Source organism: Protobothrops mucrosquamatus, unplaced genomic scaffold (assembly GCF_001527695.2).
Source record: "Protobothrops mucrosquamatus isolate PMUCROS unplaced genomic scaffold, P.Mucros_1.0 scaffold369, whole genome shotgun sequence".
NCBI classification, from domain to species: domain Eukaryota; kingdom Metazoa; phylum Chordata; class Lepidosauria; order Squamata; family Viperidae; genus Protobothrops; species Protobothrops mucrosquamatus.
The window spans coordinates 258911-270458 of record NW_015386703.1 but is presented as its reverse complement, the minus strand read 5'-3'; the positions used below and the strand labels follow the sequence as shown (position 1 = coordinate 270458).

Below are 11548 nucleotides of genomic sequence, written 5' to 3'. Positions count from 1 at the left end.
AGTTCTCCTTTGGATCTTCAGCTAACCCACGAATCCGAATTGCAAATTCCATGTCCCGAAATTGGGCGATCAGCACATCACTTCTAACGTTTTCCAGACCCTCCTCTACAAGTTCAAGTCTCTGGTCACTTCCTTCTGCTTTTTGCTCATTCTGCTCCACCCTTTCTGCTATTGCATCGACATAATCCGCCAAACCTTTGAAGGCAACTGCCACATTAGAACAATAATCATCTTGCTTCTGTGCCAAATCATCTTGCTTCTGTGATAAATCCAGTTGTTGCTGTGATAATTGGTCAAATCTATTTTGCATTCTAACATCCATTTCTTGAAACATCTCAGTCATTTGCTTAATAGTTGCGGCCATCAAGTCCTGCATTTCTTTACCAGAGGGCAGTGGGGACGAAGAAGATGGAGGGTGTGACGAGTGGGAAGTTTTTGAAGTTGACTGAGGTGTCTGAACCATCGAAGATGTGTATTTTACGATCGAGGGCGCAGTCTTTTTCGAAGCCATGTTTACAATATAATCCAATTTGTTAGAAAGTCTTATAGAAAATTCAGCCAAAGCATGTAATGCGCCGGTTAGAAATAACAAAAGTTCAAACCGGAAATCACTTTCACTTCTTGCTGAAAAGTATCAAATCATCGCCATTTTAAGTTCACTTTTCCACATTCCAACTCAAATACGAGAAGAATATAGTGTCCAAGTTAGAGTATAGTCCAAAAGTTAAAAGACAGACTTCCAGGGTCGGTTCGTCTGCTTTATACGGAACTCACAGTTATCTTTAGATCGCAGCGGTGACGGCAGCTTCTAGCTTCGCTTATAGCGAAGACGTCCTGGATCGCGGAGAATCCCGAGGCTCCGGAGGAGTTCTCACCTACATCGTCCACAGGGACGACTCGGGAACTCAACTCCTACCTCGGGCAGCTCACCTTTCCCCCTATGCCCAGGGGAAAGGTATCAAGCCGTTTGACAGCTGATGCAGGCTGTCAAAACGGCTTTTACGCAGAAACAGGCGGGAGCAGCACACAGCTGCGTCCAGCGAAGGCGCCTGCCACCGGAAGTCCTCTCTTGCAGATATTTCATTACCAAATTAGGTTACATCTTCAGTGCTAGTTGGGAGTGGGGTATGCTCTCAATTTATATTTTAGTGACTTGCCCTGTCATTATTGATGTGAGTGGTCTTATGGTTCCTTGATTGATTGATTGATTGATTGATTGATTGATTGATTGAACTGTTGTTTACTGTTAGCTTGTTTGACAGTTTCTTGATTGGGATATTGTTTGCTTCTTGTTTGTTGGTGTAATGTTAATCTTGATGTTAATCTGTGCTCATTGAGGAATTGATTGCTGATGAGGAGGTGTTTTGGTCTATTTGGGGGGGTTGGCTTTTTGTCTTTTTTGAATGGTATGTAGATGCCTTTTATGTCTATGTGTCTGTTGATGGTCAATTTGTCTGATGATCAATTTGTCTGTGCGCCAGGCTTACAGGAATTTTCTAGTATTTTGGAACTTGTCTTAGTGTAGGATGCTCACAACTTCTCAGTTGAAACTATAATGAGGCCTGTCCATGTATTGTGCAATTAAAGTTTATAAAAGTATGTAAAGTTTATAAAAGTATGTAAATAAAAGTATATAAAATGAGAGCAAACCCTACTCCCTACCAGCACTGATGATGTTACCTAGTTTGGTAATGAAACATCTGCAAGAAAACCAGCAAGCTCAGACAGCACCAAGGACCCCACAAATTAACTCTAAGCTACAAATACTATCGTCTAAGGTTTTGCCTGTAAGTTACTTAATCATGCAATCTGAGCATATAATCTCTCATGTTTTCTTGTTTCTTTTCATCACTGCTCAAACAGCATTGAAAGAGCACAGGCAATTCAAAACTAGGAGGAAAAGGAAAACAAGATGACATCTCCCACTGCTGGATTTTTCAAACATTGGCAGATACAGCTGGTCTCCATACTGTTGTTCACTTGCTGATTTGCTTCTTTCTGTTTGCTCAGCTGTGGAAGAAGCCAGCAAAAACCCAAGTGACACCAACTGCATTACAGCCTAGTTTGTGATCATGATCATGGTTTACATTGCCAGCTCATTAAAAGAGAACAGGGCTTCTGTCTTTCAATCAGATTTTTCTATTGAATTGGGGTGTATGCAAACCTAACTCATTGCAAGCTGTTCCTGTCCAGGGTGCCCAGGATATCTATGCAGCATCCTGTCCCTCCACAACACACACACACACACACACACACACAGAGAGAGAGAGAGAGAGAGAGAGAGAGAGAGAGAGAGAGAGAGAGAGAGAGAGAGAGAGAGAGAGAGAGAGAGAGAGAGGGAAAGGAGTCATTCTGCTATTATTACAAAATTTGGTGGTGGTTTTTATATTCTATATAAAAGGATTCAAACCAAGCAGTGAATATATTTTCAAATCTTGTTTTGCAAAAAAGAATCTGGTGCTTTTTGAGTATTCTTAGAACTCGAGATTCTGAAGCTTCCGCATGTTTGTATGAACTGGAAAAAAGGCTGACTGATCTTCTGTCCTTCTCTTTTCAAAATGATAGAATCCCTGTCTCACTCTGTGACTCTTTTGATTTGTCCTGCAAAGTAATGTACTTTTATTCCTAAGCATCCTTGGCTGATGTCGCCATGTTGCAAGAATGTCAAGATAGTGTGGTGATTGGCATGCTGGCAAGGATAGGAACCTGCAAAAGAACCAGTCAGAATTGCTACAGATAGTCCTTGACTTACAACTGTAATTAAGGCTAGAATTATGGTTGTAAGTTGTGGAGGTCATTAAGCAAGTCACCAAGTAGCTGTATCTGATTTTATGACTTTTTTTGGAGTAGTTGTTAAGTGAATGTGGTGGTCGTTAAGCAAATCCATTTTCCCCAATGGATATTTTTTGCCGGAAATTGGAAGCAAATAATAGAAACCAGCAAAAAAGTCATGTGATCGGAGGACATTACAAATGGCCAGCTGCCAAGGACCACAAATGTGATCATGTAACAGCAGGTTTGTTGTGACTGACAGAACTTCAAAAACGGTTTGCTTTCTGGGAAAATCCATTATAACTTTAAATAAGTGACTGGTTGTTAAAAACGACTACTTATAGTGCATTTCTGCTAAAGCTCTCAGTACTCTGACTGGTTTTTCTCATGTAGCTTCTTTGAGCAAAACTCTACCCTCTTTTCCAACAGGTTCACTGTTTTGATTCACTATTACGGCCATCCCATCCTTTCTTCTCCATGAGCAGGATTCAATGATAGAATGTATTTCACTTCCTTTAATGAAGAGAAGGACTAGGTGTGACATGNTCTCACCTACATCGTCCACAAGGGACGACTCGGGAACTCAACTCCTACCTCGGGCAGCTCACCTTTCCCCCTATGCCCAGGGGAAAGGTATCAAGCCGTTTGACAGCTGATGCAGGCTGTCAAAACGGCTTTTACGCAGAAACAGGCGGGAGCAGCAAACAGCTGCGTCCAGCGAAGGCGCCTGCCACCGGAAGTCAGCCCAAGAGAAATTTTTTTTGAAGTAACATGTCTTTTGTTGTACAACTGAGATATATGTGAATTGTTCCTTCTTCAAACATTTCTTGGTGGAAGAACATCTTCCACCCCAAAAGTCATGCGAAGAACACACTTCCCTCTATTCATTTGAAAGTGTATTTTTGTGTTAGTTTGAAGGGAGCGAAATCTTTACTTAGAGAAAAAATAATACATTTCCTTCCTTCCTCTCTCTCTTTTCCATTTCTCTTTGTAATTTAGTTCCTTGCCCCTGGCTCTGTTTGCTTAAAACAAAACCCAAAAAAGAATAGTAGATGCTGCCAATGTTTTATAACTTATCCCATTCCTCTAGCAGTCACTTTGTGTTACGCCCATACTGTTTCTGCATTTTTTTTTTAAAAAAATAAGATTTTTGAGCCATTAAGGTTAACCCTATAATAGATATAAATATCATAGTGGCACCTGATGAGTATGGTCTCAGTTATGTTATTGCTGTTTAGGGAAGTGGGGAGTGACTTTGATGAGAGGAGAAATGGCTGTAGTAAAAGCATAAAAAAGGGGATATGTTAGAGACTGCAACAATTTCACTTTTATACCAAAATAGGTAATTTTAAGGGTATATTTAAAGAGATCACTAATGCAGTATTAAGGTGATTAACAGGCATGCCATCATTTGTAATACTGCTCAGTTGTAACCATGTACTAATTACTTTAGCATAGATTTGTTTTTTGTTTTGTTTCTAGATTGTATGTGTAAATAGGGCTACCAATATGCATAATGGTACAGAAGCCCATTGGTACTTAATCTGGGGGAACACATTTTATATGAAATGTTTTGTATTAGTAGTTTACTGTGCTGTATTTTGGCATGCTTTTGCAACATTAGTTAAATGGGTTTCTCCAATTTGCTTTCTCTTGGGCTGCGTACCCAGGAGAATATTCTGGTTTGTATCCTTTTTATATATTTGAAAGTGATTGTTTTGAAGTTCAGCATTCTTGGCTGTTGCTTTCATAATGTCTGTTTTGCAGTTTGTTTTGTCTTTATCCTGCCTAACGCTTTTTAATTTATTTTGCCTGATAATTATTTTCTATTCAGAATACCAACAGTTAAAAGTGTTGTTCACATAACTGAAACAGTTCCTTCCTCCAAACTGAAGTATTCTAAAAACTCAAACTTTGACCATTCGTTACAAATAGTCTTCCTTTCTGTGGTACTGATCCAAATTCTGCCAATGCAAATGTCAACCTTGGAGAAATGATTGGGAATAAGCACATGGCAAGGAATAATCTTTCTGAAACAATTTTCATTATTTTTTGAGCTCTTCATGCAGGACAATAGGCTGTTTTCTAATCTGTGAAACCTATGCAAACAGGAAACATGTAGGATGCAAATTACATACTGGCTAGTTGGAGGACAAAAATAAAAATAAAAATAGAATGTGATTATGCTGCCCTGACAGAATGGACACAGAGTGTTTCTGCTTCCCACACAGAAAGCCCAGAATCTGGGTTGTTTTTTTTTTAATCTATGGATTTGAGCAGTACTTTGAGTGTGTCTTATCAAACAAGCAAACTTCTGTACTTTTGTTTATATTTTTCCATAGTGCAGTCAGCCTGTCAAGTGTTAGAAGATCCGATATTGAAATAAATTGTACTAAATGCATAAGAATTTCAAAAGCTTGTTTTTGCCTTGCTCAACTAACTTTCTGCACAATTGCAGTGTGCTCACAGAATACCCCTCCCTGCAAGAATTTCCCTGTTCCCAAGAGGGACATTTCTGGTGTACAAGCATAATAAATACCAGGCAGCCCATTTGCTCTAGAAGTCATTTAAAGTTTTGTACTTTGAAGTGTAGGCATGTTTTTTTTTGATGAGAATAGTAGCTTTATTTAAGCCTTAAATAAATGATGCACAGGTAGTCCCGTTACTTTGCATGTTGCGACAATCTGACAATCATTAAGTGAGTTCACCTAGCTTAATCACCCCTACCCTCCCTGATATAGACGTTAAGTGGAGCGTGGGGTATCTAAAACTGGGGAAAACTTTAGTAGGCCTAGCATAGGCCCAGGCCCACCTGATGCAGACTCCCCAAGGCTTTCCCCACTCCCTCAGACACTCTGTGCTCTACTTCCCAACATTTGGGGTCCCCACAGCCCTTGGACTTGCTCTCTCCCCGGATCCCTGCAGGCCTTTCCTCTCCACACTGGCTCCCAATAGACCTTTTGTCTGCTTCACATCCTGCCAGGCCCTACTTCTCCTCCCCACCCCCTGTCATCCATTGTGCATTTACCTTTCAAAGATATCCAGAGCTCCAGACCCGTAGAGTTGTAGCTGATCCAAAATGGCAGCTAATTTTGGAACATAGTCATCCGGCCCAGTTTTGAAGCAGTATTTTGTGCTTTCCTAACAGAACTTTCTGCAGCACTGTGCATTAGGGAAGCAGAGCAAACTGCTTCATCTCTGGACCACGTGGCTGTGTCCTGGAAGTGGCTGCTGCTTTAATGGGGCCATAAGCTTTCCACAGTGCTGCATAGAGCAGACCGTTTTGTCCCTAGGACATGTGGCTGCATGCTGGAAGTGTCTACCATTTGGATGTGGCCACAGTTCCTTGGCAGCTGCTCAGAAAATGGTGGTCCCTTCTGGGACCCAGGGACCCTGAGGGATGGAGTGGCTTGCCCCTCCTTCCCCAACTTGAGATTGGAGTCCCAGAGATCTTCCAGAGATAAGTGTGTAGTGGGTGATGGAATTGGAAAACAGGTCCAAGTCCTGTAGGGACCCAGTGGAGCAGGATGAGGGAAGATAGACAAAGGGGACGCCACTGCAGCATCTCTGAGGTGGATCATAAGAGTCATGAGAGTGAATAACTGTGGAGCTACTACAGCGGCCAAAACTTTGGAACAGGGTCATAAATAGTTTTTGAGGAGTGGGTCTGTCATTACTTCGAATGGTTGCTAAGAGACTGATTATCAAGCTAGGACTGTCTGCACTTATCAGTCTCATTTTCCATCATTTCATGTATATGCAGTAATACTATGCATTTTCCTACAGTTACCCACATTTTATGAAGTCGGTTTTTCAAAAGCTAGTACAAAATCAGTGATATTCCATTAGTCTTTTGCTGGATCTTGTAAGATATATTATTAATAGCTTATTTTATTTTACCTATATTAAATATGGATGGGAATACATGTGGATAACTGTCAATTAACAACCCAAAATGATTAACCTATTAGATTTGTGTAAAAAGGCCCCATTAAAACTCAAATATCAGACGTGTTCGTATTATACTGCACCCTTTCAAAAGATAATTCTTGTAATAATATATAGTCTTCTCTATCTTGCATTCCATTAAAATATATGCCATTTTGATACAACGGAGCAAAAAAAGTAAAAATGAATCTTTTATGGTTAAGAGCTTGTTCTACAAGAAAAAGGTTTAAGTATTTTTCACTTTTAGAAGAATTGGAATGCAATACAGCGTTTAAAAAATTAAGCATGGTTTAGGTGATGAGGTTTGTAATGACTTGATAAGGGCTGCTTTTTTGCAAGGAATTACTTGGAAACATCTCATTAAACTGAGTACCTCTTCAGTCATTTAAATGCCACATTTATTTAAAAAAACCCTAAAGGGAGGTTCTTGAGGGAAAAACAAAACAGGATAGGTAATCCATAATTCACTTCTAAATCCATTTGCATTAAAGGTAGCAATGACTGTTATTATCAGCTCTGATAGTGAAATGCGAGCTGATTTTAACAGTATTTCTGAATGCTACCTTACTGGGGGTGGGTCCTCCTCCCTTTCAGCCCTGTTGTGATCTTTGGAGAGATCTCTGGTAGCTGCTCTAAGAAGAGGGAGGTTGGATTGGATGGATCCTTGATCTAGACATGACTCCCTTTTAACTGTTTGTCTTGCTGTTCTACATATCTTGCTGCAGCCATTTAATGCTGGCTTTACCCTGAAATCACTCATATTTCAAATTCTCAGCTTTCTCTGTTCTGTACTTCATTTTTACTGTTCTCATTACATATTTCTTCTTCCTTTTGCTCTTCATGGGATGCATGGGCTTTAAAGACCATGATTTCTTTGGTAAGGCATCATCTCATTTGAGGAACATTTGCAAGGGCTTTGCATTATTTGAGTTTCTTAACATTCAACATTTCTCATGGTGTCACCTATTTGAGTACGAGATTACATGATATAAAGTGTTCTAAGTTTTTCCGTTGTTTTATACTGTCGTTACCAAATGAAATAGAATTTATTTTGTTTTGTCTGCTTGGACTGAAAGTATTTTGCCTGGCTCCTTTGGGTTTCAAAACTGAATTTCATACTGAGCTCATTTACAACCTAAGAGCAAAATACTTTATATCTGAAAACTCTTTTCTGATCAGTGGTTATGATCGTAGTGCTCTGATCACAGAATTCTGCTTGTGAAATTCTTTCATTTTAGTGAGGATACAAATCTGTACACATTTCTGTAAGATGGTAGGAAAATTCCACTGAAATTAATGAGATCTCTTACTTGTGCAGTAGAATTGTGAGGACCAGAGCACCTGCTGAATATGCTGATCAGTGCAGTTATTAAAATTTGTAGTTGTTAAAGCACATCTCTGTCTTTTAATATTTCTTTATTCTCTACGGTTTTTGAAAGGAATGGGACGTGAAGTTGAAAATCTTATTCTGGAAAATACACAACTACTCGAAACCAAGTGAGTAATCATTTCTCCGTTTTTAGATACACTTGCCTATTTCTTTAATTAAACATGATGTTGCATGCCCTCAAGTTGCTGTCTGATAAAGTATATAATCATTTCCCCTAAGTCATGCATGGAATTTTGTGAAAGATACATGGTAATTGATGTGGTATTCCTTTGTTGTTGAATGAATAAAATATCCTATAAATACAAGTACATGTATATAAATATAGAATAGATTTCCAAGTCTTTTATAATTCTACAGCTCTACAAATATTTTATTAATAGAACCATAGAATTATAAAAGACTTGGAAATATGAACACTGGAGGTGGTTTCATTCTGTTTACTGGCAGTTTCAGGACAGTCAAAAGGGATTTTCATTTATTGAAATTCATATCATATTTTAAGATAAGATAAGATAAGATAACATAAGATAACCTTTATTGTCATTTTTATACTGTGGGCACAATGGCACACATCAAAAATGAAATTTAGTTGCCCGCTCTCAAAGTGAAACACATACATGACACAACACCTAAACATACTATGAACAACATATGTACAGACTCACACCCCTACATATACATAGCAAATAAATATTAAATACTGACCATCTTGAATATATAATGGAAGGAGGAAGCTTGAGAGTTCGCAAGGTTAATGCTGTATGGAATGAAACTCTGGCTGAATCTGGAAGTTCTGCTTCAGATAGTGATATTTATTGCTGCTGGGTTACTGACTTAAAAATATAATTAGTTAGGCACTAAGAATTGAGCATCCAGTTTTAAGAGTACTCTGATTATCGTATGCTATATGCAAACAATAAGAGGTAACTTCCTATCACATCTGAAGTTTTTTCTTTTGCAAATATTCAATTTGTGCACGATATTCATGATTATAGTTGATGATAAAAAACTGGAAATGGAGGTTTTCACCTCAGAACATTAGATTGTACCAGATTTTTGTTAAAAAGACCTTTATGAAGTATATTGGCTTCACTTAGCAAAATAATGGATCATAAAAAAGTAAAATCTAATTTTTATTTTTGCTTATTGTATATTGTATTCATTGTATGTATTTTATGTATTTATTGTAAATGTTGCTGTGATGAAAATAGATCTGTGAGTGACATTATTTCTGTCACAGAATGTTGTTAGAAATGATTTAATTGCAAGCATCTGTATTCTAGAAATGCCTTGAATGTGGTGAAGAATGACTTAATAGCAAAAGTTGATGAACTGACATGTGAAAAGGATGTGCTGAAAGGAGAATTGGAAGCTGTAAAACTAGCCAAACAAAAGCTTGAAGAGAAGAATAAGGAGTTGGAGGAAGAGCTTAGAAAGTGAGCATAAAATTCTTGAAAGTGTTACAGTGAGTTTCCTAGAAAAACTCTTGGACTAATTTGATTAATTCCTCTTGTTTAGAGCCCGTGCAGAAGCTGAAGAAGCAAGGCAAAAGTCAAAGGAAGAGGATGATGTACGTATTCATACTAATAACATTGGATCTATGTTTTCTCTTATTCTTACAGTACTATAGTTGGATCGATCCTCCTAGTTTTCTGTGGCATTATTGTAGAGAAATGTGAGCTTACAGGTTCCTTGTTTATGCCAATCCTGTAACGTAGTCTGTTTGGGGGTGGGGGTAAGCAGAGATTCTGAAAGATATTCAGTTATCATATTTTTCCTTCATTTGGGCCAAAATTGGTCATGAGGCCTTTTCCCTTCATTGTTGTCAATATTCACAGTTACCTGTAAAGTAGTCCTTGATCTATAAATGGTTTAGTGACCATTTGAAGTTACATTTGAAGAGACTTATGACTGTTTTTCATACTTACAACACTTGGCATGCATTTATGATGGATACAGTGTACCAGGTCATATGATCACTTTTTGCGACCCTCTGACAAGCAATGGGGAAGTCAGATTCACTTAACAACTGTGGCAAGAAAGGTTGTAAAATGGGACAAAACTCACTTAACAACTGTCTTGCTTAGCAACAGAAATATGGGGCTCAATTGTGGTTGTAAGTCAAGAACTCTCTGTACTGTAAAAATTATATATGATTGGCGTTTGTGCTTCCCAGTCCACTTAATTAAGTGTGCTTGCTATCTTTTCAACTCTGCAGAGTGATATTCCTACTGCTCAGAGAAAGCGATTCACACGTGTGGAGATGGCCCGGGTTCTCATGGAACGAAATCAGTACAAAGAAAGGCTAATGGAGCTTCAGGAAGCGGTGCGATGGACTGAGATGATAAGGCAAGTGCAATTTATGGTAACCTGGTGGACAGATTAAATAAGTCATACACATTTTGTTTACTAGGCATGAGAAAGTGCTTCATTCTTTATCTTAAAAGCAATTGTTTATGTACTGTATTTGTTTTTTTTTTAAATAAACATTTCACAAAAGGAATCTATTAAAGAAACTTTAGCACTGTTAAAGGTTAACAGAATTATTACAACATATGTTTTTGTGTTGTTTTTATAGATACAAACTAGTTTAAGATTAATTTTTGTAGGCGGACAAGATTAATTTTTGTTAAAATGATCCAGGTTTTACAGGTATCGCTCAACATTTGCTTTTTCTAGATTTAAAGTCTGTTCCAAAGACCTTCAGAAATGTGTGTCTTTGTGTGTGCACATCAGTGTGCGCGCATACCCTTTAAGTCACTGTTGACTCCTGGCGACTGCCTGGACAGGTCCCTGCAGTTTTCTTCATAAGATTTCAGAAGTAGTTTGCCATGACTGCCTTCCTAGAGCTGAGAGACAGAGTGACTGACCCAACGTTACCTAGTTGGATAACCTTGCCTAAGAAGGTCTTCATGTATAGAACTCATGGACTCCAGGTTTTCAGCCTGGTGTCTTAAGCATTACACCACACTGGCTTTTGCTTCAGAAATGAGCTATGAAAAATAGCATAGGTTGTAGTGCATAGGGAAAGAAATGGGTTTTATTATTTTATGTATTCTGTTAAGATGGAAGAAGGAAAAAAGAAGAAGTAAGAAAGTTGTTGCAGAAGAGCAGAAAAAGTCAAAGCATGAAGAAGAAAAGCAGAGTGGAAAAATAAGGGAAAGAAAAAATGGAATTAAGTAACTGGAAAACTGAGGTGGATGTGGGACTTGATACTTAGAAGTTTGATTCAGTTTCTGCTGTGGGAGAGGGTTAGTTTCGAACCGGCTGTTACGGTTCTTGAGAGGGATCTCACTGGGAAGCAGCATGCCATTCACACAAAATTGGCCTAATGCCAGGTTGCTATTTCTGAATGAAATCTGTTTCAGATTTAAAACTGGCCAAGTTGCTATTCTAACTATAGTAAGACAGATGACATGATCACTCTAGTAATAGATT

General features: G+C 38.4%; 1 protein-coding gene across 4 annotated transcripts in view; it reads left to right on the top strand.

Moving 5' to 3' along the window:
* SPAG9 (sperm associated antigen 9) overlaps nucleotides 1-11548 on the top strand; it is a 95205-nt gene that overhangs the window by 43306 nt on the left and 40351 nt on the right. For all 4 annotated transcript variants that reach the window (XM_015815703.1, XM_015815704.1, XM_015815705.1 and 1 more), the window contains 4 exons: nucleotides 8160-8217; nucleotides 9394-9546; nucleotides 9629-9680; nucleotides 10329-10459. In XM_015815703.1, the coding sequence (XP_015671189.1) occupies nucleotides 8160-8217; nucleotides 9394-9546; nucleotides 9629-9680; nucleotides 10329-10459 (394 nt within the window). The remainder of the gene's footprint in view (nucleotides 1-8159; nucleotides 8218-9393; nucleotides 9547-9628; nucleotides 9681-10328; nucleotides 10460-11548) is intronic.